The sequence below is a fragment of the Cucurbita moschata genome, unplaced genomic scaffold (assembly GCF_002738365.1).
Source record: "Cucurbita moschata cultivar Rifu unplaced genomic scaffold, Cmos_1.0 Cmo_Scf00001, whole genome shotgun sequence".
Classification (NCBI taxonomy): Eukaryota; Viridiplantae; Streptophyta; class Magnoliopsida; order Cucurbitales; family Cucurbitaceae; genus Cucurbita; species Cucurbita moschata.
This window is the reverse complement of record NW_019268517.1, coordinates 9,307,062-9,334,488: the sequence shown is the minus strand read 5'-3', so window position 1 is coordinate 9,334,488 and position 27,427 is coordinate 9,307,062. Positions and strand designations below refer to the sequence as shown.

Sequence of the window (27,427 nt, the reverse complement as noted above, 5' to 3'; positions counted from 1 at the left end):
TTCAATTTTTTTTTTTTGATATGTATTACATTATTATCGCCGACATGGCATTTAAAAATAAATAAAAAAGAAGAAAAAGCTGAAAACAAAAATGGGCAATTTGCAAATTGCCCCTTTATTTTCCTGGTATTTAATTTTCATCCGCCTAGGGGTTTGGTGATGAATTTTGGCGGCGACCTTCGCATCTATGGATATACCTATCCATCACAAGGGGGGTTTAAGGCTCACAAACGCGGCTGATACTTTCTAATCATCCTTTGCCTTCCTCTTCGTCTTCTCTGCACTCCATCCATTTCTTCTCGATTATCCGCGTCTTTTTTCTTTCACCCATCTCAGCCCCATCCAGATTTTTGAGCTCTAGAAGAATCCCATCAGCTCCGGCGAGGAAATTATGTCTAAGAAAGGGGCCGCCGGTAGAACACCGGTTTTAAAGGACGCCCCATGGAGGGCTGCTGGCAAACCCACTCCGAAAATCCACCATGCTCCTGTGCTCCGCATTGCCCAATCCCCCTTTTCCAATTACGCTATCTCTGTAATGAAGGCGAGTTCTCTCGTTGTCTTTGTTCTTCTGTTGTTTTTTTTTTTCCTCTCTCTTTCTGGGTTTTGTTTGATTCTTTTGTTGGTTTTGGGGGAAATCTTTCTCTGTTTTTGCAGCATCCTGATCCGATTGGAAGTGGGTTAGCTATGGATGCTATCTTGGAATCGGCTGGGCCGGATTGTATTGTGCCTGGACAGACTGCACCTGTCAAATTACTTGGTCTCAAGGTATCGTTTGTTAATTATAGCCCTTGTTTAATTTGTTTGGATTACTAGGATTTTGATTTCTAGAGGATTTCTTGGTTTTTCTTACTCGAATTTTGTGTTTGAATTTGACTGAATTGATCATGTTAACTACTCTAGTGGCAACCTGATGGTGTCTATGACTTTTGAGGCTATTGAAACGCCTTTTCTTTGAGCTGTTTGGAAGAACTACCAATTAAGCGTTTCTTCCCGAAATGTTTTTCGGTGGTTTTGAAATTTAGAAAAGCTTTTTTGATGTGTAACGAAATGAAGAAAAAAATTTATTCTTAACACACTCAGAATCTTCTATCCTGATACAACAAGTTATCCTGTGCTAAGCATGTTATATCAGAATCTTAGCAGTGACTCTTACCTGTCTTTTCTCTGTCACATGATCATGGTTTCATTATTTACCAGATTTAACTTTATAGCCAAGCTGAGTTTTGTTAATGGTTGGTTAGTGTTTGAATGTTAGAAGGTGGGAGGAGATGGAGGGGTTGAGGAGGCCATGTTTTGTAGTGTGGTGGAATGAGCATTGTTATGAATACAATGCTTCGTTTTCTCAGTGAAAATGTAAACAACAAGTCTGAGTCGAGAAAACTCCGAAGAATCTCAGTTATTGATTGGTAATCCCTAGCTGTCCCTGAGATGAGAGAGATGAAGAATATGATAGACCTCACGTACTCCACATTTACATTAGTGTAACAGTCTAAGTCCACCGCTAGTAGATAGTTTTTTTTAGCCCATTATGTACCGTTGTTAGCTTCATGGTTTTTAAAATGTATCTGCTAGGGAGAGGTTTCCACTCTTATAAGGAATGTTTTGTTCTCCTCTCCAACCGTTGTGGGATCTCACAGTCCACCCCCGTTGGGGGTCCAGCGTCCTCACTGGCACACCGCTTGGTGACTGTCTCTAATACCATTTGTAACAGCCAAAGTCCACCACTAGCAGATATTGTTTGCTTTAGTCCATTACGTATTGCCATTAGCCTCACGGTTTTTAAAACGTGTCTGCTAGGGAGAAGTTTCCACACCCTTATTATAAGGAATGCTTCGTTCCCCACTCCAACCGATGTGAGATCTCACAAATAGGTTCAAGAACAGTACAGTACAGGGTAGGCGGTGTCAAGGGATGGGTAATTGTTGTAGTTGAGGAGTTTCTATAGTGTAATCTCTAATTAGTAGTAACTTTACTTATAGGGTGGATGCCATTAGCATTGCCTTTATCACTGCTAAACTAAATCGTGACTTTGAGTTTATAAGAACTGCTTTTGCTGTGTATTCTGGTCTTTATTATGCTACATGTGGACAGGTTTGGCCCATTGATGTCGATCTTAAGTTTCTCGAGCCCGTTGGTAGAGACCTTAAATTACTTGGAAAGGTAAATTCACATAACTCTTCATATCTGTGTTTCATAAAGGTTCTTGGAAGTATACACATTGATTTTACTTTCGAAAAACATTATCGTCACTGGCCCGAACATGGAGCTGGCCTTGGTTTGGCAAAACCTCCTCAAGAATTAGTGATACCATAAGAATGAGCCATGACCAATATGTAACGGCCCAAGCCCACTGCTAGCAGATATTGTCTTCTTTGGGTTTTCTCTCTCGGGCTTCCCTTCAAAGTTTTTAAAACATGTATGCTAGAGAGAGGTTTCCACACTCTTAAAAAGAATGCTTTGTTCCCCTTTGCAACTGAACGCGGAGCTGGCTTTGGGCAGGCAAAACCTCCTCAAGAATTAGTGATATCACAAGAGTGAGCCATGACCAAACCGCTAGCAGATGTTGTCCTCTTTGGGCTTTATCTCTCGGAGTTTCCCTCAAGGTTTTTAAAACGCGCCTGCTAGAGAGAGATTTCCACACCCTTATAAAGAACGCTTTGTTTCCCTGTCAACCGATGTGGGGATCTCACAATCCACCTCCCTTTGGGGCTTAGCATCCTTGCTGGCACCCACTCCATTCTCCAATCAATATGGGACTCCCAATTCACCTCCCTTGGATTGTGAGATCCCACGCCGGTTGGGGAGAAGAACGAAGCATGTGGAAACGTCTCCCTAGTAGACGATTTCCACACCCTTATAAAGAACGCTTTGTTTCCCTGTCAACCGATGTGGGGATCTCACAATCCACCTCCCTTTGGGGCTTAGCATCCTTGCTGGCACTCACTCCATTCTCCAATCAATATGGGACTCCCAATTCACCTCCCTTGGATTGTGAGATCCCACGCCGGTTGGGGAGAAGAACGAAGCATGTGGAAACGTCTCCCTAGTAGACGCATTTTAAAAACCTTGAGGGAAAAACATATTCTTGGAGCGTAAAATTATGAACGCGAATCGGAAGATTTTTTAAGCTCGAGACGTTAAGGAATCTGAGCTGCAGTTTTGTGCTCATTGTTGTTCCTAAATTCATATTTGGTTTTCCTTTGGTGTGCAGTTTATGGATGATGCGGTGAACCTGATGAACAAGTCATTTATAGATCGGTAGGCGTAGCAGTTGTAATGTAATGGATAAAGAGTTGCATGAAGCTGCTGCAATTTGAGCTAGCTCCGTGAGTGGCTACTTATCCAACTCAACTGCCTCCAAATAATCTCCTTCCCCATCTTTCCGAATTCTCTCATGTAAAAACAGCCTCTGCCCTCCATAAACCGTTTTGTTACTCTCCTTTCTGAAACACAGAGCCAAACCATGTTGATGATAAAGGGATAATTGCAAATAAGTTTCTATACTTACCCTAGTATCATTCACTAGAGTTCCATCCTAGAAAAATCATTGTCCATCCTAGAAAAATCATCGTCATAATGCATCATGACATTTGAGACATGCATATCATCTTAATATGAAACAACGTCATGTAAAGTTATCTCATCATCATATATCTTACATCGTTGTATTATCGATCATATAACGTCATCTTGTCGTCATACATGAGACAATTCTTCCAATCGAACCGATAGTAAGATTGTTAGATTTGGTTTCGTTTCATCTTTCAATATTCATCTCCTGCTGACTTAATACATCAATATCTGAATTGTGGATATTCTAAACAATCTCAAGATAATGCAAAAAGTGATGATGAAACTTTGTTCTTACTTGAATGCCCAAATTGGGTATGGTATCAGAACAGGTTCACATGATCCAAATGGTGAATGGTGGGGTAGGTCTTGGAATTGGAGTCTATCTATTGATCCACCTTGGATTTTCTGGTCACCTTCCCTTTTCATTCCAAAACAAATGTTCTTCCCTGCACTTTTTCCACTATTTTTCCTCTATAAATTCAACTAAAGAGCTTTGAGTCATGATCAGAAATGGCTACTCATTCAGCCCTTCAAACTGAGATACAGCGTAGAGGACCTTGGCTCGAACAGGAAGACAGGCAGCTCACCATGTTTGTAACTCGCATGGGAGAGAGAAAGTGGGACTCGATCGCCAAAGCTTCAGGTATGACTGTTAACTTTTTTCTATCGTAATAGTATGATATTGTCGATTTTGTAAAGTTCTATGTCAAGACTTGTTTATATGTTCGTATCTGAACATTGCAGGGCTTGAGAGAAGTGGGAAGAGCTGTAGATTCAGATGGCTTAACTATCTCCGCCCTAGTCTTAAACGTGATCGCATAAACAGTGAGGAAGAAGAAATCATTCTGAAACTTCATAAGAAATGGGGTAACAAGTATGAACTAAAATAACATCTGGGTGCTAGAAATTTTGCAACTTTATTGCTCTATGATCATCATTATTCAAATATATCTTGTTTTAGATGGTCGAGAATCGCACGATGGCTTCCAGGAAGAACTGATAACGAGATCAAGAACTACTGGAGAAGCCACTTGAGGAAAAAGTTCCCCATTCAACTAGAAGGTTCATGGAAAAATCTACGTTAGTTCTTGATATATTCAATTGCTTTAACCAGTTTCTTTTACAGACTGCAAAGTAAAACATGGGAAACCAGAGAAGCTCTCATTAAGGCATGACCAAAATGAAAGGGACGTTCCCTTATACAATCATTTCGAGTTGTCGAACCTCGAGATCACAAGTTCGCCATACGAAACTCGATTATCAAACTGGATATCGAATCCATTAATGAACGAGAAGCAGGAAGTGAATCATCATGAAGAGTGCAACAACTCAGAATTCTGTTTCTACTATCCAAATATGAACTATGCACGTAGAGATGATCAATCGGACCATTTCTGGGATTCACTCACTCCTCTTTGGGATATCGAGTAACAAATCAAATGTCGTCTAAAGTGCCACTGAAAATAAAATATTCCAAGTTGGAAACTTCAACAATCGACAAACTATAGAACGTAATCATAAAATAAATAAATATATATATTGGTCTTAGGCGTAGCTAGGCACACATGATAATGCAATGGAAAGCAATATGTCACGATAATCTTAAGTTCTTAACGTACAAATTAGGGCATAGGAATTTTAAAGTTAGCATTATGAAACTTCGTCATTTTCACAAGTTTAATTAATTAATTAATGGATTAAGATAATATTAGAGTTCGAGCCAGGTTGGATTAATATTAGACTAATCAAACCAACAATAATACATCATTTACATATTTTAATTCATGACCTACTCACAAGTCACACCTACTTAGTGCTAGACTTTGCTTGTATTTTTTTTTCTTTAAAAAAAAACCATATTTTAACACAAATTAATTCAATATATAATATAAAAAAAAATTGAGTTACGAGCCCATTTAGGATACTGAAGCAATTTTTAAAATAGTTATTTTTAAAATACGGAAGGACTAAATTAAAATATTATGAAAGTATAGGGGTCAAAATGAAATAAAACTCAGAGTTTTAGGTCGGTGATTTTATTTATTTCGTTGGATGAGGGGAATAACAACCGAAAGTTTGACCCGTGTTAATCGTTTTTACATATAAAAAGTCAATAATTATGAAAAAAGGTAATAGAAAGTAGAAACAAAGTTATGAAAAGCCCAAAAAAGATCTTGGAAATTGTTTAAATTAATTAATGAAATTTGAGAATAATTGTTTAATTTTTAAAACAAAAATGATGAAGAAGAAGAGGCTATCCACAACTGAGCAATCAATACCCAAATCATTATCAAATTGATACTCCAAGATATGGACAGTCCCAAAATGAAAATGAAATTCATAGCTTTGAATTTTAATAATGCAATATTTTGTCCAAATTCACACCTCCCCTAAACCCAATATTATATCATTTCTTCAATGCACAATTTTGCTTTTGGATGTATTTGTAGTGAACACAAACAATAAGGTGGTGGACAAGTAGTAGTACGCACCAAAGTCATTAAAAAATAAACGAGGTTCGAAATCGGTTGGGGAGGAGAACGAAGTATTATTTGTAAAGGTGTAGAAATCTCTCTCTAGTAGATGCGTTTTAAAACTATGAGACTGATGACGATATATAACGGGTCAAAGTGGACAATATCTACTAATAATGGGCTTAGACTGTCATTTTCATATACGACAAGTTATGTAATAGAATTTGTTCGATTTTGAAAGTTTAGAGGGAAGAAGATGTTAATGAAGGGTTGGAAATTGAATGGGATGATGCTTTGCTTAGTGATGCTGATGCGCCACACCCTTACGTGCCATGGGCAGCAGGCCACCGCGAGGCCCTCACGCCAAGTATAATCCTCTTATTTCTCTCTACTCTTTCCCTTTCTCTCAGTTTTGTTCTAAAAAAAGATTGAAACTTTCGAATCTTTTTTAAAAAATAACCACAACCCATTTCTTGGAGTAGTGCATAATTGGTGAATTTAGTGTCTTTTTAAAGAATTATGATCTGGAGTTGACGCAAAAAAAGGAGAGAGAAATTAAATTAAAAATCACCCAACCCACGTTGCTCTACATCAGAATTGTCCAATCATTAGGTGGACCATGTAAACATGCGGTGGTGTCATATGTAATACTTAATAACTCCCCGTCTTGTCTTATAGGAAATTACACTCCTATTGGATATTGTCACTTTAACCCGTTTCCATACCCATGTAAAGAAGTGACAATATCGATTGCTAGTGGGCTTAGGTTGAAGTGGGTGGAGTCATTTGGATTGATTTTGGTTTTTATAAACTAAGTTTAGTTGATATGATTAAGACATAATAGGTTGGATTGAGAAAGGGTTAAGAACGTGTTTGATTAGCTAAATTCTATAGTTAGAATGGGTTGGTTAGAAAGAGAAGAAGGAAGGGTTAAAAAAGAGTTACTCGATATTAATGAGGGATTAAGGGAATAGCGCAAATTCTGTGGTTCCAGGCTTGCAAACTAATCCTACAGAAAGGAGTCGTGGGGCAAAAGTAATGGGCGGAGGGGTTTGCTTCAAAGCCAACCGAATCTCACTCCTTTCCTAGCCTCCTCTCACTTACATTGCATCTTCTTCTTCTCCTCCTCTGTTCTATATATATAACTTGCTGTCTCGTCCTTTTCCATATCAGACCTCTTTCTTTGCATCAATGGCGGAAACCCCAGATGAAAATCAAGCCCAATTCATCAAGGGAAAGCGAACCAAACGCACCAGGCCTCCCTCTGTTGCTTCATCTTCCAGCGCTGATTGTTCCAGTTCGTCGGCGGGGCTTACAGAGCAAGAAGAAGAAGATCAAGATTTGGCCAATTGTTTGATTCTTTTGGCGCAGGGGAGAACAGGGGATTGCGCCTCTGTTTTGGTTCAACACAATCAATCTCTGTTTGCTTATCAGTGCAAGACTTGCGATCGTTGTTTTCCTTCTTTTCAAGCCTTGGGTGGACATAGAGCTAGCCATAAGAAACCCAAAATCTCTAATTCTCTTCAAACCCACGACCCTCAATTTCACCTCTCCTTGCAGTTATCCACCGGCCGACCACCGGCCAGTTTCGCCGCCGGTGACCTCGTTAAATCTAAGGTTCATGAGTGTTCCATTTGTGGAGCGGAGTTTTCTTCTGGGCAGGCACTTGGTGGTCATATGAGACGACATAGAGCGTTGACCTCTACGGCGTCGGTGCCGAGTAGAGGTGCTGCTGCTACGCCGCAGTTGCAGGAGTTAATGATTAAGAAAGAGAGAAATGTGTTGGAGTTGGATCTTAACCTTCCGGCGCCTGAGGATGACCGGCACCGGACGGCGGTGTCTGTGTTCTCCGCCGCATCGTCGCTGGTGGATTGTCATTACTGATTGTTTTTTTTTTTTTTTTTTTTTTTTTGGGTATTGTTGCAAAGGTCGCATCATATGCACCAAATTGAACCCCCCCAATCAATTGGGACTTAATTAATTCCCCTGTGGGGTTTGAATTTGATTATTCATTTTATAACCTCCCAACAAAACCAATGTCTTACTCATTTCGAACTTTAATCACTTCAAATTTCACTCAAAAATTACTAAAAACATAGACAATAAACACTATCTTATTCATTAACTAGTACTCAAATTGCCACTCTGAAAAAACAACCATAACATTTTTAATGTTGTAATCGTTGAAGTGCACCAAATTTCTCGTGATCAATTTGTGGGCAAGAAAAAGAAAAAGTGGGTTCGTGGGTTGGACCGTTTTTGTTAACTATAGTGTAAAAAAAACGTGTGAGAGACGGAATTAGAGCTAATCGATTAATAAGCGAAGGGAGAGAGAGGGGATTGATTGATTATTAAAAGGTAAGAAGGGAAAGGGGTGGCAAAGGTAGTGGGAGTGGACTAACTGCCCTTTTTTATGGATCTAACTTTAATACCCAACACACAACAAATCCAATGCCCATCAATTTTAACATTCTTTTTCATCCCAAAATGTCAAACAACAACAACAACAAAAAATGTTATTACTTGAAAAAATGCATGTGTTGGAAAGCGAGCCTGTCTGTGCTTTGTATGCACGGACTTCAGCGTCCGGTGAACAAGGACAATTCTGTGACCTTTTACACCTTTCCTATGATCGAGTTTCCCAACAATCATGAATTTTTTAGAAGGAAATAAAAAATAAAATTATAGAGAGGTTAGCGATTTCACAACTTGGTCCATTTAGTGTTGGCCCAATACGGAGCAGGGCCCAATGAGGCCCAACTTTGAAGTCAAAAGTTGGCCTGCTGGGCCGGTCGACTTTTACGGCTGAAGAAGAAACTATAAATGGCGGTTCCCGGCTTGGATGACGATGGCGGTTACGAGGACGATAATGCTCTCTTTGAAGAGGACGGTGTCATCGAGTTCGATTTCGTTACTCCCACTCACCTCCGCGACCTTGCTAATGACGTCCAGCTCGGCGAATTTAATGGCCTACGCACCTCTCTAGGTTTAACTTCTTCTTTTCCACTTCCTAGAGTTTTCGCTTGAGCTTTCTGGATTGTTCACTATCTTGATTAGGTCGAAATGATTTTTTTCAGTAAATTTGATGCGTTCTCGTCGTGAAAGGAAATGTTTCGATTCAATTTGTAGTGTGCTTCTCGTTATATGTATTTTCGTCATTCTAATACGCAAATTTGGTTGTCTTGAGGAATGCATGTTGAGCGTAATGAAATAGAGTTGGCTACCCCTGTGCAAACTTTACCATGTTTTATATTGAATTTTGTATGATTTGTGGCTTATTTTGAAGTAAATTAATCATATTATAGTTACTGCTGGAAAGAGGGGCAAATTTGAGGTTCAAGATGAAGATGGTGCCATGCCTTTGCATGATGCTTGTGCAGGGGAGTGAGTAGACTGTTATAAATAATTTGCTCGTTTCAATTCAGCAATAAGTATTTGAAAATTTATCTGTTGGAAATGTTGTCAAGTCATTTTCTCTTCTCCAATGACTCTAGGTTTTGTAGAGATTGTTCAACTCCTTCTAAACAGTGCTAATGACAGACTGCGTGAAGAGGATGCTAGAATCAGTTGGTTCTGGAGGTGACACTGTAAGTAGCTGGTTATCTTCGATGTCTAAGTTTTATCTTTTTGGATAAGAAATCTAAGCGTTGTCAAATGCTTGTTAATAGATTGTGGGAAGCCAATCAACCAAATACTTGCAAATTGCAACAACTTGGTTATTATTCCTCCTTGTTGATGCCCAGAGAGTTATTGTTCTTGAAAATGTACATTGGCTTCTTCAACAGTAGGAATACTTGACTCAAAAAGTGTTCGAAATCCTTTTACAAATCACACATGGTAGTGAACAAATTTGATGGAAAAAAAAAAAAAAAAACGAAGTACTAATATTGTTTTAGCATTGTATCTTTAATTCAATGAGGTTGCTATACGTGTACCCGTTTGTTTTACAGTCATGGTGCAGGAGTAGCAATCAATTCCTAGGATGTAACAGCCTAAGCCCACCGCTCGCAAATATTGTCTGTTTTGGCTCGTTACGTAATGTTTCGTTCCTCTCTCAAATCGATGTGAGATCTCACAATTCACCTTCTTGGGGGCGCAACGTTCTCACTGACACACCGCATTTTAAGAACCTTGAGGGGAAATTCGAAAGGGAAAGTCCAAAGAGGACAATATCGGCTAGTGGTGGGCTTGGACTGTTAAAATCTGCTAGTGGTGGGCTTGGACTGTTAAAATCTGCTAATGGTGGGCTTGGACTGTTAAAATCTGCTAGTGGTGGGCTTGGACGGTTAAAATCTGTTAGTGGTGGGTTTGGACTGTTAAAATCTATTAGTGGTGGGTTTGGACTGTTAAAATCTATTAGTGGTGGGCTTGGACTGTTAAAATCTGCTAGTGGTGGGCTTGGACGGTTAAAATCTGCTAGTGGTGGGCTTGGACGGTTAAAATCTGCTAGTGGTGGGCTTGGACTGTTATAAATGGTATCAGAGCCAGACACTGGGCGGTGTGCCAACACCATGTTTTAAAAACCTTGAGGGGAATCCCGAAAGGGAAAATCCAAAGAAGACAATATCTGCTAGTGGTAGGCTTGGGTTATTACCAATGGTATTAGAGCCAGACATCAGGCGGTGTGCCAGCGAGAACGCTAGGCTCCCAAAGGGGGTGGATTGTGAGATCTGACATCGGTTGGAGAGGGGAACAAAACATTTCTTATAAGGGTGTGGAAACCTCTTCCTAATAGACGCGTTTTAAAACCGTGAGGCTGACGGCGATACGTAACAGGCCAAAGCTAGTGGTGGGTTTGGGCGGTTACATATAATCTCATTCCTCTCGAATTGATCTTTTCAACATTACTTGTACAGCTTCTTCGGCATGCTGCAAGAGGTGAGCATGCCGCAGTTATAAGGCTGCCCCTGGCTTCAGGGGCATCTCCCACCAAGGAAAATACATACGGGAGGGTTTGTATTTTCTGTAGATAAGGAAGATCCGTTTGAAATGAGTTTTCAAATACTTAAAAAAATTGTTTGAAGTACTAAAAAAAAGTGTTTTTCCAGTCTGAAACTTTATCCTCTGTCTTGGTTTAACAGGCCCCAACTGAACTAGCCGATTCAGGGACGGAGGCCAGAACGAGTTTGGAAGCTGCCTCAGCTCACATGGCGGTGGGGTATTAGTAGGCTCCATCTTACTGGGTGCTTAAAATGACTTGGGAGTGGTACAGTTTTCTTTGACCTGGTCATACATGTTTATTCTACAACAGAGCTGCAAGATATAATTGAAAATTTGAAAAATTGAGATTCATTGATTGATGTAGAAGATTAAATAATGTCATTGATTGACTTCAAGTTCAACATTGATTCACTTGATACCCATTGTTGGTTGATTTATGAAGCTTGTTGATCAACCTTTAATTTCTTCGTTCGACCAAAAACATGAAATGATTCTTCTAAAAGAATATAATCTCCTTCCATAATCACCACTAGATAATTGCTGGTTGGTAGTGAAACTGATAAAGAGGACAGTAGATGGCTAACCATCAGGCATCCACTTCTTTATGAAGCAAAATTGTGGTTGGGGGAGGAGTTTCCTGTCATTGCCCTTCCAACAAAAAGGGTCCAAGCACTTGCAGTTGCAATTTGGTGGATTTGTTGCTTGTCTATTTTGGTAATTTCATCCCCATTTGCCTCTTTGTCTTTGTATTTCAATCACTTTCACTAACACTATTTATGCTGGGAACCCATTTGAACATAATACAAAAAGACAGAAAATCATTGTGAAGGAAGCTCTCTTTCAAAATTATTAAGAACAAAACACAAAGCCTGAATCAAAGTGGGTTCTTGTTATCTTTTTCAAATCTGTATTGAGTTGTTCCAGAACTGCAACTTCCCAGTTCGAAAACCATGAAATTTAAGCAGTTGTTTGAAGAGAGCAGCCGTGAGATATCGTACGAGCAACGTGTTTGATCCATATGATACAAGCCGAGTTTTGTTAGTATAGATAGGTAGAATACAATGCCATAACAATCCAAAAGGTAAAAGATAGGAAGAAAAACTGGAAGGAACAAAGGAGGTTACTATATTTGATTTTTTTTCTTTTTTTCATGTTTCTTTCAACTCTTAATTACAGTCATTTAGGCAAACAAACAACTCAATGACAAGGAGGAGCAGTAGGAGACATGTACAGGAACTGTCGATAAGGAGAATCGTGCTATCGTATCGACGTTTCCTACTGGAGTTTTTAGAGGCAGCAACTTGCAGTTGGTGCAGGCTGTAATTCTTGCTGCTTCAGAATGTTTCTTTTTACAACAGTGGATCCTTCTTCAATCAGACTAGGAGCCTCCATTATCTGCAACACAAGAGACAACGTTTTTAAGAACGAACGAACGAGGCGTTCGGTTTCTCGAGGGCTACTACTTCAAATTGGTCTGGTAGAAATATACCTTCAATGCCAACTCTTCAAAGCATTTCTCCACATTCTCTCTGGTTTTAGCACTGCATTCAAGAAAAAAGGATCCAAGCTCCTTCGCTAGAGCAATCCCCTCCTCCCTGCTCACAGCCCTTTCAGATTCCTATGAACACACACATCAAGTTCTATCATAAATCTTAGAAGCTTTCCCTAAATGATCATCGAAGGAGCATTACCAACAAATCTTAGGAGAACGATGGTGTAAACACTTAATTTGGGACTGTTTTTTTTAGAACACCAGAGGAAGGAAGAAAGAAACTTACTCTGTCAACCTTATTACCAATAAGCATCTTGACACACTCCTTATTTGTTGAGTATAGTTCCACTTCTTTAGCCCATACGTCCGATAAGTTATCGAACGTTTCTCTCCGTGTTACATCGTACACTACAACAAGATCATAAATACAACACTGTAAACCAGACAGATTGACAGAAGAATCAAACAAAATGTTAATGAACAAAACCAATTGTAACTGCTGTTATAGGTTTGTAGCACAATTCTACTTCCAATCAAACTTATTTCCCCCAACTGATTGTCCTCCGTTTCGACTCGAGTTAAGTGAACATCGAACACCGAACACCCAGATAAATCTTAGCTCAAAAGATAAAGAGATCAAAGTTTGAAGCATACCAAGAATGATCCCTTGTGCACCTCTATAGTAGGAACTTGTCAATGTTCTGAATCTCTCTTGTCCAGCTGCAAGAAACCAAGGCTTAAACAAGATCAAAAGCAATCCATACAAAGGGAGAAGCAAAGGAATTGATATTAAAAACAGTGAAACTATTGAGATTCCTAGGCTTTGTGCAAGCTTTCTTCTACCCACATCTTTTGAAAAGGGAACAAAACAGAAACAATTCTTAGTTCATGAAAAGTTCAGATACAAAATGAACTGAAATCCCTAGAATTTGAACCAAAAAGAACAGATACCAGTGTCCCAGATTGTCAGCTTCAACCTCTTCCCACCCACCTGAAGCAGCTTGATCTTAAAATCCACACCTAAAAACAAACAGTCATTAAAACAAAACAGATCCAAACACAGAAACCAAAAACACAAGAAAGAATAAGAACATGAGAAAGGCATCTCCAATTCATCCCTTTTCCCTCAAATTCCCCACACCCAAACAGATTATGAGCAGAGAAGCATTTCCTCAAACAGGTTATGAGCAGGAAGTTTAAGCAAAAGAAAAAGTGGGGTTTAGTTGGTGTGGCAAAACAAAAAACATACCAATAGTAGGGGCAAGATTTTCAGCACTAGTAGAGATAAAGCTGAGAAGAAGACTACTCTTGCCGACACCTGAATCGCCGATCAACAAAACCTTAAAAGACAGATCGTAGTTGCTACTCTGGCCGGAAGAAGATCCCATTTGGATGATCTTCTTCTTCAGGAATGGAACAGAATTCAGAGAGAGTAGAAAAGGAAAAAGAATTGGAATTATGTTTGATTGTTGCAAGAAAAGAGAAGAATAAGTTCCAAGAAAACGGGGAAGTGAGCAAGCGAGCGAGCACCAGCTGAGACAACAACGTATTTGTTCTTTGCCCTTTCCCTTTTTATTTACCTTTCTTAAGATGTTATGTTTTTGGGGAAATCCATGGTTTTGTCCCAACTCCACTGCCTGGGATTGCTGCTCCAGCAAACTAGTTTCTTCTAAACAAAGCTTTTCCTTGGAATAAAGACTAATTATACCTTTTTCTTTTTTTAATATCCGTTAAATTATAAATTTAGCCTCGAGAATATTTTGAATGATCCTTCCATAGCTGATGAGATAATGGAAGAAAAAAATTAGTATTAGAATTCGGGTTTGGAAACTGAATTCGTCACCTAATGGCTCAACATTTATGTAACTACCCAGATATTGCTCGTTTTGGCCCGTTAACGCATTGTCGTCAGCCTCACGGTTTTAAAACGTGTCTGTTAGGGAGAAGTTTCCATACCCTTATAAGAAATTCTTCGTTCTTCTCTCCAACAGACGTGGGATCTCACAATTTATCTATATGATGTGACCACGTTATCTATTTATCGCTCTTAATCTTAGATATTAAATGAACTAAAATTTATGTAATAAACATGTCACGTCATCATTTAATCTACGTTATGAATGCGATGTTTAGCATGATGGGTGAGGGTGGACCATTTTAGACAGCTAAAAGCAAAGCAAAGCCAACTTTGATCTATTAATTTATTGAGGTGTAGTGGGAATCAGTCATGATTAAGGAAGATCATTATGCATACTCTTGCCCCTTTTTTGCACCATTTTTATATAACGTTATTCACAATACAGGTATATGACCGGTCACTAAAATCATGTTTACACCGGTTAACGTTAAAATGCCCTAAAATGTATTACAGGGAGATGTGACTAGTTGTGAATTCTTCGTACCCAGATTATATGTTATCAAAACAGTTGTTGCTTTTTCGTCTTTAGCCTATAACATTATTTTCGTTAAAATTATTTTTAACGTATTTCCTCGCTCACGTTTTCTAAAATATTTCTCTCAAACATGACTTGAGGCTCAAGCATGTGCTAATATCGTTTACAAAGTTCAAATTTACACAGTCGACTTGTTGGCAAGGTTAGAACAAGTGTCGCATAATCGATGTCTCATTGTCTTATATACTTATATACTTCCGATTTGCAGATATTAAGGAAAAATTAATTAAATATGTATTAAAAAGAAATAAAGAGAAAAAGTTGATTAAATTAAAAATACATGATTACGTGTGTTTAAATCTGAAAACGTGAACCACAAGACAAGTCCACATGAAAATTATTACTAGAGTTCGACAAGGACAAATTCTGGCAATTCTATTTGGCCACGTGGCCTATAAAATACTCTAAAATGTAAATATTTATTTAAATTCATTTATTCATCTTTATTATTTTTTTTTCTAAAAATGTTAATAAATCTCTTAAGGACTAACTTAAACTTTAATATATTATTTAATACTTATTTAATACGTTCCTAAATTTTTTTAATTATATTTCATTAGTCTTAATTTATTGGTAATTTATTTAAAATTTCATAAATTTATTAAATACAAAGGAATCAACTAAAATTAGAAATATATATATATATATATATATATATATTTATTATTATTACTTAATTTCTTTTAATCGCGAGGTGGTGGGCCGTTTAATATTGAAGGTGTAATGTGGAAATGATTATGGGCCTTAGCCCATGAGTGGTCATTCAGACTTCAGGCCCTACAAAGTTTTCATTTCCTTCGATATCATAAACAGGAGGGCTTCTTAGGTCGCCGGAGAAAGGAGAGGGCTTTTTCTCAGTCGGAAATCGAAATTCAGTGAAGAAGCGACACCGGAGTTTGACGGCGATGGATAGAGAGTGGGGGTCCAAGCCGGGAAGTGGAGGAGCGGCCTCTGCACAGAATGAAGCTATCGATCGGAGAGAGCGTCTTCGACGGCTTGCTCTCGAGACCATCGATCTCGCCAAGGATCCCTACTTTATGCGCAATCATCTTGGAAGGTCTTCCTTCTCTTTTTCTCCTTCTAATTTTATGGGTTATTTTGGAAAATTTTGAGTTGAATTGTATTGTTTTTGGTGTGTTTTTGTAGTTATGAGTGTAAGCTTTGCTTGACTCTGCACAATAATGAGGGAAATTACTTGGCGCACACGCAGGGGAAGCGCCATCAGACTAATTTGGCGAAGAGAGCAGCCCGTGAAGCCAAGGAGGCTCCTGCTCAACCTCAACCCCACAAGCGGAAGGTCTCTGTTCGCAAAACAGGTAAGCATTATGCTCCCCCTTTTTAAAAAAATTCCACATTAATTTTGGATGTGAGAGTGAACAATAATTTTATTTTTGCATGTTTGTAATCTTTCTGAAGGGTTGTTGCCAAGCTAATTTTAATTTGCTTTCAGTAGTGAGGATTGATATGAAATGACTTTTGTATTTTCCACCCCTTGCAATTGGATTGATAATGTGCTTGATTTCGCCATTTATTGCAACTTAGAACTATAATGCCATAATGATTTTGTTTGTTCATTTATAACTGAAGTGTGATATCTTGAAAGGGCATTAGAAGGAGCGAGTAGATTTCTGTTTAAATCAAGTAACATAAACATGTATCCAACCGACACCAAGTCAAATAAGAGTTCATGATTGGAATTGGCCATTGTTTCGAAGTGGTTTTGAAATTTTGAAGTGTTGGTTGTAGTCTTAGTTGGATGTATTCATATTTTTTTGGTACTTAAAATGAAGTTTGTGTTAATTATCTCCTTTTCTGGCTTGCTTTCAGTTAAAATTGGGAGGCCTGGTTATCGAGTAACGAAGCAATTTGATTCCGAGACAAAGCAGAGATCTCTGCTTTTCCAAGTATGGCTTTGTAGTTCATACAAAACACCTGTGTGTATCTGTTGAAGATGATATTATTTTGCATTATTCCATTGTGCTGTGTCTGAATTGCCTTGCCCCTTCTTTTACTTGTATACTGTTGCATCATGCAGATTGAATACCCAGAAATTGAAGACCTAGCAAAGCCAAGACACCGGTTTATGTCCTCTTATGAGCAGGTTCTTTGTATAATTGAATAGTACCTAAGTTCCATCATTCATATGCTTTTGAAAACATAATATTTCCTTTTACCACTTCTATCGCTATTGGAATATCCTTTTAAAGCTAATTTTTCTGTCTTTCTTGTTATTATGTTCAGCGGGTGCAACCGTTCGATAAAAGATACCAATATCTTCTGTTTGCAGCTGAACCCTATGAGATAATTGCATTCAAGGTATTTGAGTCATGCTATTTGTAAAAGCTGTTGATCAATGGCTTAGCTCATAGTTCCTAAGGGTCTTTACTTGTATGCATTTTAGGTTCCAAGCACAGAGATTGACAAATCCACACCAAAATTCTTCTCTCACTGGGATCCAGACTCGAAAATGTTCACGGTTAGGTTCTTTTCCTTTCCTTCTTTCAATTTGTTCAATACTTTTTCTATTCATTCACACCCTTAGCCCACTACTTACAGTTCAGCTGTATCTTAGGATTTGATCTATAACTTTTCAATGAATGAATACCTTTTCTTCTGGAACCTATTTAGTTATTGTACCAGTCTATTGTAGCTTGTCTTCGCTGCTGGTCGTTTGAATTATTGATTGAATAGATTGCATCTTGATTCCCCTTTGCATTATTTTGGCTTTGGGCCCCTTTGTGCATGCAGATGTTTGACTAGCTTATTTAGTTGCCATCTCTTCATATGGTTGATCTTTTGTCTCTTCATATTAAAAAATTGACACTCTTTCCATAATACATGTATTCTTGTGTTTAAGGACTCATATTTAACCTTGCAACCAACAGCCTAAATGGCTTCTAGCTTTCCAGCTGCATGTAGGGTATTGTTATTAATGGCACGGTTTACTGTTGTTCTATTTAGTTTTTGGTGTCCAACTTCTCTAACATGGTTTTAGCAAACGTGATAATATGCAGTTGCAGTTGTATTTTAAATCCAAACCACTAGAGGCAAACAAGCCACAAACTGTGCCTGCAGCCAATGGAACGGTGCCATTGCCGCCACCACCACAAGCTCCACCACCGCCCCCACCTCCACCACAGCAAGGGGCACCACCAAGAGTTCCTCCTCCTCCGATGCCTGGATCCTTGCCGCCTCCCCCTCCTGTAATGGCAAATGGTCCTCCTAGGCCAATGCCTCCTGGTGGAGCTCCGCCCATCCCTCCACCGCCTCCAGTTGGTAATAACACAATGGCGAATTTCACTCCTGGTACTCAGATGAATAGACTTCCCATGCCACCTCCCCCACAGGGCTTCCCAGGCCAGGGTGTCCGTCAGCCACCCCCTCCGCCACCCAATATGGGATAGGCCACAGAATATCAGTTAAGTAGAATGGTTTGAGAAGATAATTTGGTACTGGACGATCGACGTTCCGTGGACTTTAATCGTTGGCCTCACTAGTGAAAGTTTGAAGCACTTTTCCGTTGTATCCTCATATTTCGGCATGTAGAATCTTAAGATACCTTGATTGTTGTATCCTTTCAGGCAAAGTAAAAGAATTTTGTTAATTCTATGTCAGAAAAAAAAAACAAAAACAAAAACAAAAATTGTTAATCATCTTTGTTTTCAAGGTGAAGAAATGTTTTGCGTTTGATCTTTTAAAGAAAATGCTCGAGCAACGTTATTTTTTAAGGATACAACTTAAAGTACTTAATGGGCCATTAAAATTATAAAATGCAGGTTTTAACATATGTTTGGAAATTTAATGATTCTCATCAACGATCAGGCTCGCTATTCCACTGAACAATACAACATGTATAGTTTTCGATAAGAGTATTCAAAACACAAATTTAGTGAATTTGAAGGGAAATTTCCCTCCCTTATTTCGTTTTCAGTCAGGTCTTTCTCCAGAAACAGAAGAATAAGGGGAGAGACAAGGTCGTAAAGCTCAACATGAATGCAAGTATAAATTTGAACTCTGAAACAGAGGAACTACAAGAGTTGATGTTAGAACGTGGAAAACAGTAATTAAATAATGTACAAGCATTTGCACGACCTGATGATTGCCATTTTTGTCACCCACCACCCTCCACAAATTCCAACCTGAAGGCTCTCCGATCTTCAATCTCTGATGCATCTGGTGCAGCAGGAAATCTTCCGGGGGAGGAATTGAATTGAAAGGATATGCATATAGATGCCACATTTTTCAGCCTGCGCGAGCATTTTGAGGGAACACTCTCTGGATAATGAACTGAAGAAAACGTTGGGAATAGAATGTAGGATCAACTGAAGAGATGGATATTGAATCAAATTGAAGAGATTTGTATGCATGTTCGATCTTCTTGCTCATGTTGTACTCTTGTAGAATATCAATAATGCCCAGATATAGAACCACGTCGTAGGCCTCGTGAAACATCTGCTTTTCTTCCTTTCCTGGAATTTGCTCTGCTCTTGCTGGCATGTTCACGCCAAGTTGGATTTGGAGTCTGCATAACGGAGTGAGAAGAGTGTCGAGTAAAGGTTAATAATAATAAACCAGAACCTTCTTAGAACTATAATTTTACAACAGGCTCCAAACACTAAAACGTGCTTGAAGATCTATCTCTCTGTCGTCAAGCAAAAATGATGATCAGACAAATTGAATTTTTGAGAGAATCGAATGAAGTGGGCTGTCTTGGTCTTCCGATGTATCCATAATATTACTAGTTAGGGAATGAAAAGTAATACCTTGCAGTACCAGGCAACAGAAGATCCACTTCCCCATCCCCAGCAGCAGATGATGCTCGCAAACGGCTGCCTCTTATGTGGGAGCCGACAACAACACTGTCATCGTCTATGCGAGGTACTAAAACAAGACCTTGTGGGTAGGTTGATATGTCCTCGAAAGGATCTGCCATTCAATATTAGCAGCTAATTGTGTTAAGTACTTCAATTCAAATCAATCAAAAGACCAACCAACTGGGCCACTGGCTATACACAAAATTATACTCAAATATAATAATGAGAAGTTTATGAAGTTGAAGTATGACACCGCACAAAATGCATGACAGGAATGCTAGATAACCACAAGTATCGAGGTAGGTAGATTCTTCCAATCTTAAGCTCATTCCCAAGAGAGAAACGAAAAATGATCTTAGGCTGGATAATCGGCAAGTTACTGTAATTGAATTGACATACGAGTCTTCCATCAATATCAAACTCATGTTCAAGTTGAGTCATGGCATATCAAAAGCCACAACTAGTGGAGATAAGAATAGTACTAGTGGAGATAAGAATAGTATAACTTTAATATTCATAATTTCATATGAAAATGAAAAGTATTTGTCAAACTTTGCAAATTATCTCAGTCCATCAACAAACTTGCTTACCAAGCATTATACAGGCAAACAGAATAACAAAATTCTAGAATGTGGAGCTTCACATTCATAACCACTTGATTTTGAATCTTAGAATACCAACTGCTGGCATCACTTTAAAATAAGGAATCTTCAGTTTGTGATTTCTCCAACCCGTGTAAATTTAACCGTATAAGCCATTTAGTCTATTCTGTTATGAATTATATCCTGTTTACAATTTGAAGTCTGACCGATTATAGACGATAACTAGAACTATTAAAAGATACATATGTTCTCATTAGATACTAACCATCCTCCGCAAGAATTCCCAATCCATCAGCCCTCATGCTCCGGTTGTAGGATAAATGGGATTGCGGCTGCTGTGGGGCACGATAATGAACACCCAACAAAAGGCTATAGTCCATGATATTCTGCACTTCTAGGAATTTACTGTCAATCTCAATCTGCCTGCATTGAAGAGAACATGAGATGTAAGAATAGGACGTGTTTATATGTCCTTCAATGTTGAAAAATGCTCGTTCAGCAATAGTTGTGCAGAGGCTAGCATTAATTCAATACAGGTACTGCTGTGCGTCAACTAACATGCTTGCAAGAAAAAATAATTCTATGACATACTAATGTTTAGTCTAGTATGTTTGCTTAGATGAAGATAGCCTTAGAAGAAATAGAGGATAATTCAAGTACGACTTACTTTAATAAAGCCTCTCGCCAAGTAGGTTCCAAATAAAAGGAGTAGTTCAAATCTAAATCCTTGAGTATAGTGTTTTCATCTATTTCAACTTTGTCTGCTGAACGTCCAAGGGAAGAACCCTTCAAATCAAATCTCCGATGAATTCTCAACTCTGTGCAGAACATATTTCCCATTACTACAAAGCGAAACTGCACAAAAATAAAATTTTAGCTGATGAACATTAGTTGGTTGAAGTTGTTATTTAGTGATTTGAATTACAAAGCAAGTTTGAAGAACAACATTAGAAGTCACACGGAAACTATAAGGTCAGAAATCACAAACAATATACTGATATTATAATTTTCTAACAATAGTTTAAAGCCTGTGAACATCTAAAATGCATCATATGTGGAAGAACCGAAGAATGCCAAGACCAAGACAAAAGCTCCAAGTTTTGGTGCTTAATACCTTCTGACCGCTGGCTGGTTTGATTCTATGAAGACCAAAAAATTTTGTTATAAGTGTATTCTCATATGACCTCACATGATGATGATAATCTGGAAGCATCCGTAGAAGCACCTATAGCAGAACATGCATAGGTGTGTTATTTGCATATAGGAGAATAAAAACACATGGAAAATTTGTCCACTGCAGTGTAATCTGGCAAACTTTGTTAAAAAAGCTAGAGAACTATGAGGATTATTCAGCATAATAGTTTCTTTTTCTCCCTTTTCTAAAAGCACGTGATGAGGTTGTGGTAGTTTCTTGACGTTGCTCAGAGAAAGTTACAATTTCTATATGAAAATTTAATCGTTGCATGTACGGGTGTATCACAATTTGACTGCTTAGACGTTGCAAGTAGAGATGAACACACCTTAACTTCTGATTTTCGGAGTGTTTTAATCATGAAACGATCATCTTGGGACAGAAAGAAGACACTACCACTCTTCCCAGGTGAAGATAGCTCTCTAAGAGCATCATTTCCGCAGATGGACATCATGTAGTCAGCAGCATCAATCTTAAACATCTCCCTCAGGTTCCTATAATGAATTTTTATGAGGGCTAGAATCAAGAGGATGCAAATGAAGAATGCATTCCAGTATTATTTTGCACATCTCTTCCTTTTCAGAACTGCAGTTTTTCTCTCTTGCAACCTTAGTAAATGGAAGTCATTGCACAGAGAAACTAAGGGACTAATCAAGTACATTCCCCTATCCCAAAACCAGACAGAATTTAATAAAACTTTGATCTTCCACACAAAGAAAAAGAACTGCATTATAACAAGCATGTAAGAAAAATAAGTTGACAGAAAGGACTAAAAAGATGACCATCCTTCCTAAATTATCTGCATACAATTGCTAACTAAAATATATTGGATACTCCCGTCCATAAACAGAAGAAAATAGATTTTTTTAAAAAAAGTTTGTTTTGAAACATGTCAAACTAAACATTCTTGAAAAAAACTATCAAGAAAGAATCTTTCCTGAAAAAATACTGCATCCCACGACTTAGCATATGAATGGATCAATGAATGAGGATGTATAGAAAAATGTTTTGCGCTATGGCTCTGCATAAATAAATGAACCAATGTATGAATGAACAGTGTACATAAAATGTTGTAAAGACTAGTATATAACCTGAAGACCATTGGACAATAATCTTTCCATTTAAAATCTTCGGATTGATGAGGTGGAGTCAACTGGGAACCTTCTTTAGGGAAAGTCATCCAAAAGCTTGCTCGAGGACCAAAGTCTGAACTCCTGACTTCTCGCCTTTGCACGGGTGTAATTTTTCCCACAGTATATCTGACCACATTCTAATGTATGTTCAACATTAACTTCTCAAAATTGTTAAAGGGATAAAGACCAGAGAATGCCCATGTTTTAGCTATCATAGATAAAGAAAGATAATAACAAATCAACAATTAAGGCATTTTCACGGGCATGAATAATGCAGTAGGAACTAGAAAGCAAACAAGAACTTTGAGTTGAAGAACGAAAAGTACACTAGAATGTATCATCCTTGATCCCATAAGTGGCCGGTTTTAGAATTTAAGCCCGTCCCTATTTAGTCCCTTTTCTTCATGAATATGTATTCCCTGGTAATATTATTTTTAAGACGGTGTGTCTAAATCTAAATGATACTTGTGATTACTACCTCCATACCGACGAAAGAGGTTAATATAATATAATTATCAAAATCCAGGCACAAGCAGCAAACGTAGAAAATGAAATAAATGTTGGATACTTTTAAAAGAAACACAATGGGAATTTTTTTTTGTTAATGTAGCTAAATGGGCATACCTGATTCCGAGTTGTAAACTGAGCATCAAATCGTAACTCCTATGACCTTTAATGATCATCTCACCTGGTTTATTAACCTCTTTGACCAGCTTTTTCTGTCTTCGTCTTGCTCTTCTTGATGATGGTGAGGAAAAACTATTATCTATAACAAGTTCACTAATAAGTACACCTTGCATATACTCGCGTTCCAAAATTGGGATTTTTGTATCTACTACATTTCCACCCATTTCATAGTCTGAAAGTCCTGATGAAGAATCGTGCCCAAGTACTTTTTCAATTGATACCTCAAGACTCCAGCGCCTTTCAAGCGAAACATTTTTAGAGCGATACTGTTCCAGATTTAACAGACTACCCTTTGAGAGCTTATCAGATGTAACACGAGAGGATTGCTGGTTTTCACCAACCTTAAAATTCCCCATATCCCCTGATATAGCATGATGAATATGTGCATGATTCTGCTTTCGTGAATCAGGTAACAACCCTTTTTTTCTCAAAGCCTTCAGGTAAATTTCTTGACCTGCTGGCAGGCGGCTTCCTTTTGGATAGAATGACCCTTTTCCATCCTTCAGACCCCTAGTCCACGTCCCCACATAGCAGCCTCCATCACTCCACATGTATACCCCAAACCCATGCATCATACCGCTCAACCAGTTTCCTTCAAATGAGTCACCATTTATCCAAGTAAGGGTTCCTTTCCCTGACATCGCCCCTGCTTTCATGTTCCCCAAATAAACATTTCCATTAACCCACGTATACTTACCCGGCCCTTCGGGTGTTCCCTGCATCCAAGAGCCTTCAAAAATATCCCCATTGGGATAGACTTGATAACCTAAACCATGCTTCAAATTTAATTTCCATCGTCCTTTATAAACCAAATTATCAGGACCGGTGTATGTTCCTGTACCATGCATATAACCACCTGAAAATTCACCTTCGTAAACTGCTCCAGAAGGAAATCGAATTTTTCCATTCCCATGCCTCATCCCCCTTCTCCACTCACCCTCATATATACATCCATCTGACCACACATATTTCCCCGTGCCCTCAGGGATGTTACCAAGAAGAGACCCAGAATACAATTCCCCATTGACAAGCAATAGCTCCCCAACTCTGAAGCGAGCGGACTCAGAGGTATGAACAGTTTCACCATTTATTATTGCAGATGTGAACTCCTTACTAGTAATGGCATCAAGAGATTTTGTTCTCTCGGCAGAAGAAAGACCCCCTTCCACGTTATCAACAATGGCCACAGGGCCAGACATGCATAATGCCCAAGGGAGTCAATTTCGTACTAGAATATTAATTTCCAAAGCACCTCATCCGCTATAAGGCAGGATTCTGTAGAAAGAGTGCTTACCGCAGGAAGAAACTATTGGCTCCAACTTTCGTTCTTTGATCTATTAATAGAAGAAATAAGAGACTTTTTAGCATGAGTACAGAACAAAGTCTTCCGAGAAAATAAGATAGGTTTAGGGAACATGATGAAATCCATTAATATTCCCTGTGAATAACCTCAAAATATGAACAGAAACAAAAACAAAGTAAAATCAACTTTATATATTCGCAAGTTTTCAGGAAAGATGTAAGAACAGTAAGATTCATAGGTGGTAAGAAAGCAAAGAACCAAAAAAAAAAAAAAAGAAAAAAGCTGGAATGACAGAAAGACAACGTGAACAGTGTACAGGGAAAAGTGGAAATCAAACGAGAACGCAATCAACTCGACAGCTGTGCGTTAATTGAACTCTCGCTAACCTACTAAGAAAATGGAATCGGCCACCCTCTTCAAAGCTAGTATTTGATAAACAAATGTTGCGAACACATACAATAAAATCAAGCTCGTTCTCTTTTCATAGCTCTCAAGCCAGACTAGAGAGGAAGAAAAATCAAGTGACAAACGAAAACCAATTCCACCTTATCGTCAGAATCCGTGACATGCGTTCAAAACCACGAGCACAAGGCTGCATCTAAATAGGAAGATTGATTCTCAGAAAACAAACAAACAAACAACGCAAGTAAATTAATAAATAAACTCATAACTTCACCATTACACAGTTGACTTTCCAAACATCAGTGATTCAAAGAAAGTAGCAAAAAAAGGAAAAAAAAAAAAAAAAAAAAACTAAACAAGAGGTTTCATTCATCAACATCAAAATAAGCGTGTACGCAGAATCAAAACAGAGAGAAAGAGAGATTGTACCTCCAGAGAAGAGAATCAAAGATGGAAGTTGCAGACAAATGGGAGGAGAGAGAGAGAGGAGGAGGAGGAGGATCTGAAGAGAAAATTGGTGGAGCAGAAACGAAGTAGGTGGGATTGGAAGTGGAAAAAACAGCTTCAGAACTTTTCTGGGACTCGCTTTCGGATCGATCGCTTTCAGTTGAATGGTAAGGATTATGGATCAAAATCCCGCTAGCTGATTACTTCAGAACAAAGCCAGCACTCTATCTTGATCTTTAGCCAGTCGTTGCTTCCATAAGAACACGAACTTTTTCAAATCCAAATTCCTCCCACTTTCATTCGCCTCTCTTCCCCAACCCTCCCCAGACGTCTTTTTCTTTATTATTAAAACAAACATATATATATATATATATATATAATATCTTTTAATTTATCTATATTTTCAATCTATAATTTTTTATTACAAAATTCTAACATATTCAGTCCTTTAAAATTTTAATAAAATAAAATTTAAAGCATTAATATTTATAAAAATATTAAATATGTCATTAGCCACAAAATTAAAAATATAGAAATTATTTAAATATATTTTTAAAAAATCAGAGATTTTTTATTTATGATGAGATTTGATTTTGATTTTAAATTATCTTTAGTTTATTTATTTTTAAGTATTACACTTTCTTTGTCATATTTGTTTATTCATATCCAAATTAAAAATAAATTGGAAGCATGACTAAATTGGTAATTTTACATATACTTTATACTTATCTACTGAATTATCGCAAAAATGTAATGTATATCTTATAGTTATCTACTCATCTATGGTATTTTATTATTATTATTATTATTCTTTCTTTTTTGCATTTTCCAATCTTGTCCTCTTCTCTAATTTAGTAATATTAATTAGGGGAAAAAAAAGGTATAATCAAATTATTAATTAACAACGAGTTGATAAGAATACAAAAACCTCGTGCCCCACTTTTGTCCTTTCCGATTACATCAAACCGCTGTACGGCTATTTATTTATCAATTCTATTTTATAAATTTTCTAATTTCTAATTTAATATTAAATAATTAAATTGCATTTCTCAATTCTTTAGGTTTAGATTTGACATTTGATGGTCCCGACATTCCTCTGTAATATGGTCAGATTACATATTCCCGAGAGAAAACTATCCCCACAAGCCACACAAATCCTTCTCAGCATGTTTATCCCCTCACTCACGTGGTCCCTACATTGCTCTATTACTTACTATTTGTTTCTAAGAGTGACCCGCCTTAATCCTAGGATTTCTCCAAATAAAACATGTTTAACTATGAAGTTTCTATGATTGAGTTGCCCAAAAGGAAAGTGCACATTGTTGGTAAATAGTAATTTTCAAATGTTTTAGACTTTTTTTAGTCATCATATTCTCACGATCGCTCCCATTTTAATGTGATTTCGCCACATTCATGTACTGATTTTTAGGAATTACGGATCTCCATCAGTACGAGGCATTTTGAGAAAGCCCAAAGCAAAGCCACGAGAGTTTATGCTCAGAGTGGACAGTATCATATCATTGTAGAGAGTCGTGTTCACATGCTCAAAGTAGACAAATTAAATAAGTTTTTTCTTTTATTTTACCGTTCATAATTTTGAATATTTGAATATTTAATTGTTAAAACTTTTTCACTTTGGTAAAAACTTAACAATGATTGAACTTACCCAATCAACGAAGCCAAAAAGAAAAAAATTAAAAAGTTATCGCATGAAGATCTAACTATTTAAAAAAAAAAATGTAGAATTGCAATGGACCACCCTAATATATATTTATTAAATAGTGACTATGATTAATCTTTGATTAGTAGGGGGTTGATCATATTATAATATTTAATTATATGTTGTTTATCATAAAGGATAACTTAAAATATCATTTTCTATTTATTAATGCAATTTACAACTGTATGTTACTT

General features: G+C 37.7%; 6 protein-coding genes across 8 annotated transcripts; 4 read left to right on the top strand and 2 right to left on the bottom strand.

The window, feature by feature from the left end:
* Positions 1–127: 127 nt before the first annotated feature.
* Positions 128–3,494, top strand: LOC111443428. Its single transcript, XM_023081240.1, has 4 exons — positions 128–541; positions 655–765; positions 2,092–2,160; positions 3,212–3,494. Exons 1-4 carry the CDS (start codon positions 392–394, stop codon positions 3,260–3,262), a joined length of 381 nt encoding a protein of 126 aa, XP_022937008.1. The 5' UTR covers positions 128–391; the 3' UTR covers positions 3,263–3,494.
* Positions 3,495–3,571: 77 nt separating this feature from the next.
* On the top strand, positions 3,572–5,107 carry LOC111443404 (transcription factor MYB27-like). Of its 2 annotated transcripts, XM_023081210.1 has the most exons (5): positions 3,572–3,665; positions 3,737–4,216; positions 4,318–4,447; positions 4,535–4,653; positions 4,700–5,107. In XM_023081210.1, the coding sequence occupies exons 2-5, from the start codon at positions 4,084–4,086 to the stop codon at positions 5,002–5,004; spliced, it is 687 nt and encodes a 228-aa protein (XP_022936978.1). In that variant the 5' UTR covers positions 3,572–3,665; positions 3,737–4,083; the 3' UTR covers positions 5,005–5,107. The 2 variants fall into 2 exon arrangements, with proteins under 2 accessions (XP_022936978.1, XP_022936985.1); XM_023081217.1 differs by having other exon boundaries at positions 3,627–4,216; positions 4,535–4,635.
* Positions 5,108–6,857: 1,750 nt separating this feature from the next.
* Positions 6,858–8,060, top strand: LOC111443395 (zinc finger protein ZAT5-like). Its single transcript, XM_023081198.1, has one exon. The coding sequence runs from the start codon at positions 7,239–7,241 to the stop codon at positions 7,929–7,931; it is 693 nt and encodes a 230-aa protein (XP_022936966.1). The 5' UTR covers positions 6,858–7,238; the 3' UTR covers positions 7,932–8,060.
* Positions 8,061–12,010: 3,950 nt separating this feature from the next.
* LOC111443418 (ras-related protein RABC2a-like) lies at positions 12,011–14,104 on the bottom strand. Its single transcript, XM_023081230.1, has 6 exons — positions 13,730–14,104; positions 13,432–13,500; positions 13,135–13,200; positions 12,767–12,888; positions 12,478–12,606; positions 12,011–12,383 (listed from the first exon to the last, which is right to left on the bottom strand). The coding sequence occupies exons 1-6, from the start codon at positions 13,866–13,868 to the stop codon at positions 12,276–12,278; spliced, it is 633 nt and encodes a 210-aa protein (XP_022936998.1). The 5' UTR covers positions 13,869–14,104; the 3' UTR covers positions 12,011–12,275.
* Positions 14,105–15,748: 1,644 nt separating this feature from the next.
* Positions 15,749–18,542, top strand: LOC111443387 (splicing factor 3A subunit 2). Its single transcript, XM_023081187.1, has 7 exons — positions 15,749–15,990; positions 16,080–16,249; positions 16,761–16,837; positions 16,969–17,034; positions 17,175–17,249; positions 17,335–17,409; positions 17,948–18,542. Exons 1-7 carry the CDS (start codon positions 15,839–15,841, stop codon positions 18,335–18,337), a joined length of 1,005 nt encoding a protein of 334 aa, XP_022936955.1. The 5' UTR covers positions 15,749–15,838; the 3' UTR covers positions 18,338–18,542.
* A 245-nt stretch (positions 18,543–18,787) lies between these two features.
* On the bottom strand, positions 18,788–25,845 carry LOC111441972 (phosphatidylinositol 4-phosphate 5-kinase 9-like). Of its 2 annotated transcripts, XM_023079205.1 has the most exons (10): positions 25,496–25,845; positions 25,210–25,262; positions 23,299–24,695; positions 22,633–22,800; positions 21,870–22,035; positions 21,464–21,574; positions 21,017–21,204; positions 20,615–20,772; positions 19,697–19,859; positions 18,788–19,455 (listed from the first exon to the last, which is right to left on the bottom strand). In XM_023079205.1, exons 3-10 carry the CDS (start codon positions 24,558–24,560, stop codon positions 19,176–19,178), a joined length of 2,496 nt encoding a protein of 831 aa, XP_022934973.1. In that variant the 5' UTR covers positions 24,561–24,695; positions 25,210–25,262; positions 25,496–25,845; the 3' UTR covers positions 18,788–19,175. The 2 variants fall into 2 exon arrangements, with proteins under 2 accessions (XP_022934973.1, XP_022934963.1); XM_023079195.1 differs by lacking the exon at positions 25,210–25,262.
* Positions 25,846–27,427: the final 1,582 nt, after the last annotated feature.

Bases quoted from the DNA above. Each gene is read 5' to 3' on its own strand.
- LOC111443418 (XM_023081230.1), bottom strand. From the start codon at position 13,868: ATGGGATCTTCTTCCGGCCAGAGTAGCAACTACGATCTGTCTTTTAAG. The intron at 13,501-13,729 runs GTATGTTTTTTG...GTTTGTTTTTAG, and splicing joins AAATCTTGCCCCTACTATTG to GTGTGGATTTTAAGATCAAG. The intron at 13,201-13,431 runs GTATCTGTTCTT...GGTTTCTTGCAG, and splicing joins GCTGACAATCTGGGACACTG to CTGGACAAGAGAGATTCAGA.
- LOC111441972 (XM_023079205.1), bottom strand. From the start codon at position 24,560: ATGTCTGGCCCTGTGGCCATTGTTGATAACGTGGAAGGGGGTCTTTCT. The intron at 22,036-22,632 runs GTTATATACTAG...AATTCATTATAG, and splicing joins TATTGTCCAATGGTCTTCAG to GAACCTGAGGGAGATGTTTA. The intron at 19,456-19,696 runs GTATTACTTTTC...TCCGTTATGCAG, and splicing joins CTGTTGCCTGGTACTGCAAG to ACTCCAAATCCAACTTGGCG.
- LOC111443395 (XM_023081198.1), top strand. From the start codon at position 7,239: ATGGCGGAAACCCCAGATGAAAATCAAGCCCAATTCATCAAGGGAAAG.
- LOC111443387 (XM_023081187.1), top strand. From the start codon at position 15,839: ATGGATAGAGAGTGGGGGTCCAAGCCGGGAAGTGGAGGAGCGGCCTCT. The intron at 17,035-17,174 runs GTTCTTTGTATA...TATTATGTTCAG, and splicing joins TTATGTCCTCTTATGAGCAG to CGGGTGCAACCGTTCGATAA. The intron at 17,250-17,334 runs GTATTTGAGTCA...TATGCATTTTAG, and splicing joins ATGAGATAATTGCATTCAAG to GTTCCAAGCACAGAGATTGA.
- LOC111443404 (XM_023081210.1), top strand. From the start codon at position 4,084: ATGGCTACTCATTCAGCCCTTCAAACTGAGATACAGCGTAGAGGACCT. The intron at 4,217-4,317 runs GTATGACTGTTA...TGAACATTGCAG, and splicing joins CTCGATCGCCAAAGCTTCAG to GGCTTGAGAGAAGTGGGAAG. The intron at 4,654-4,699 runs GTTAGTTCTTGA...TTTCTTTTACAG, and splicing joins AGGTTCATGGAAAAATCTAC to ACTGCAAAGTAAAACATGGG.
- LOC111443428 (XM_023081240.1), top strand. From the start codon at position 392: ATGTCTAAGAAAGGGGCCGCCGGTAGAACACCGGTTTTAAAGGACGCC. The intron at 766-2,091 runs GTATCGTTTGTT...ACATGTGGACAG, and splicing joins TCAAATTACTTGGTCTCAAG to GTTTGGCCCATTGATGTCGA. The intron at 2,161-3,211 runs GTAAATTCACAT...TTTGGTGTGCAG, and splicing joins ACCTTAAATTACTTGGAAAG to TTTATGGATGATGCGGTGAA.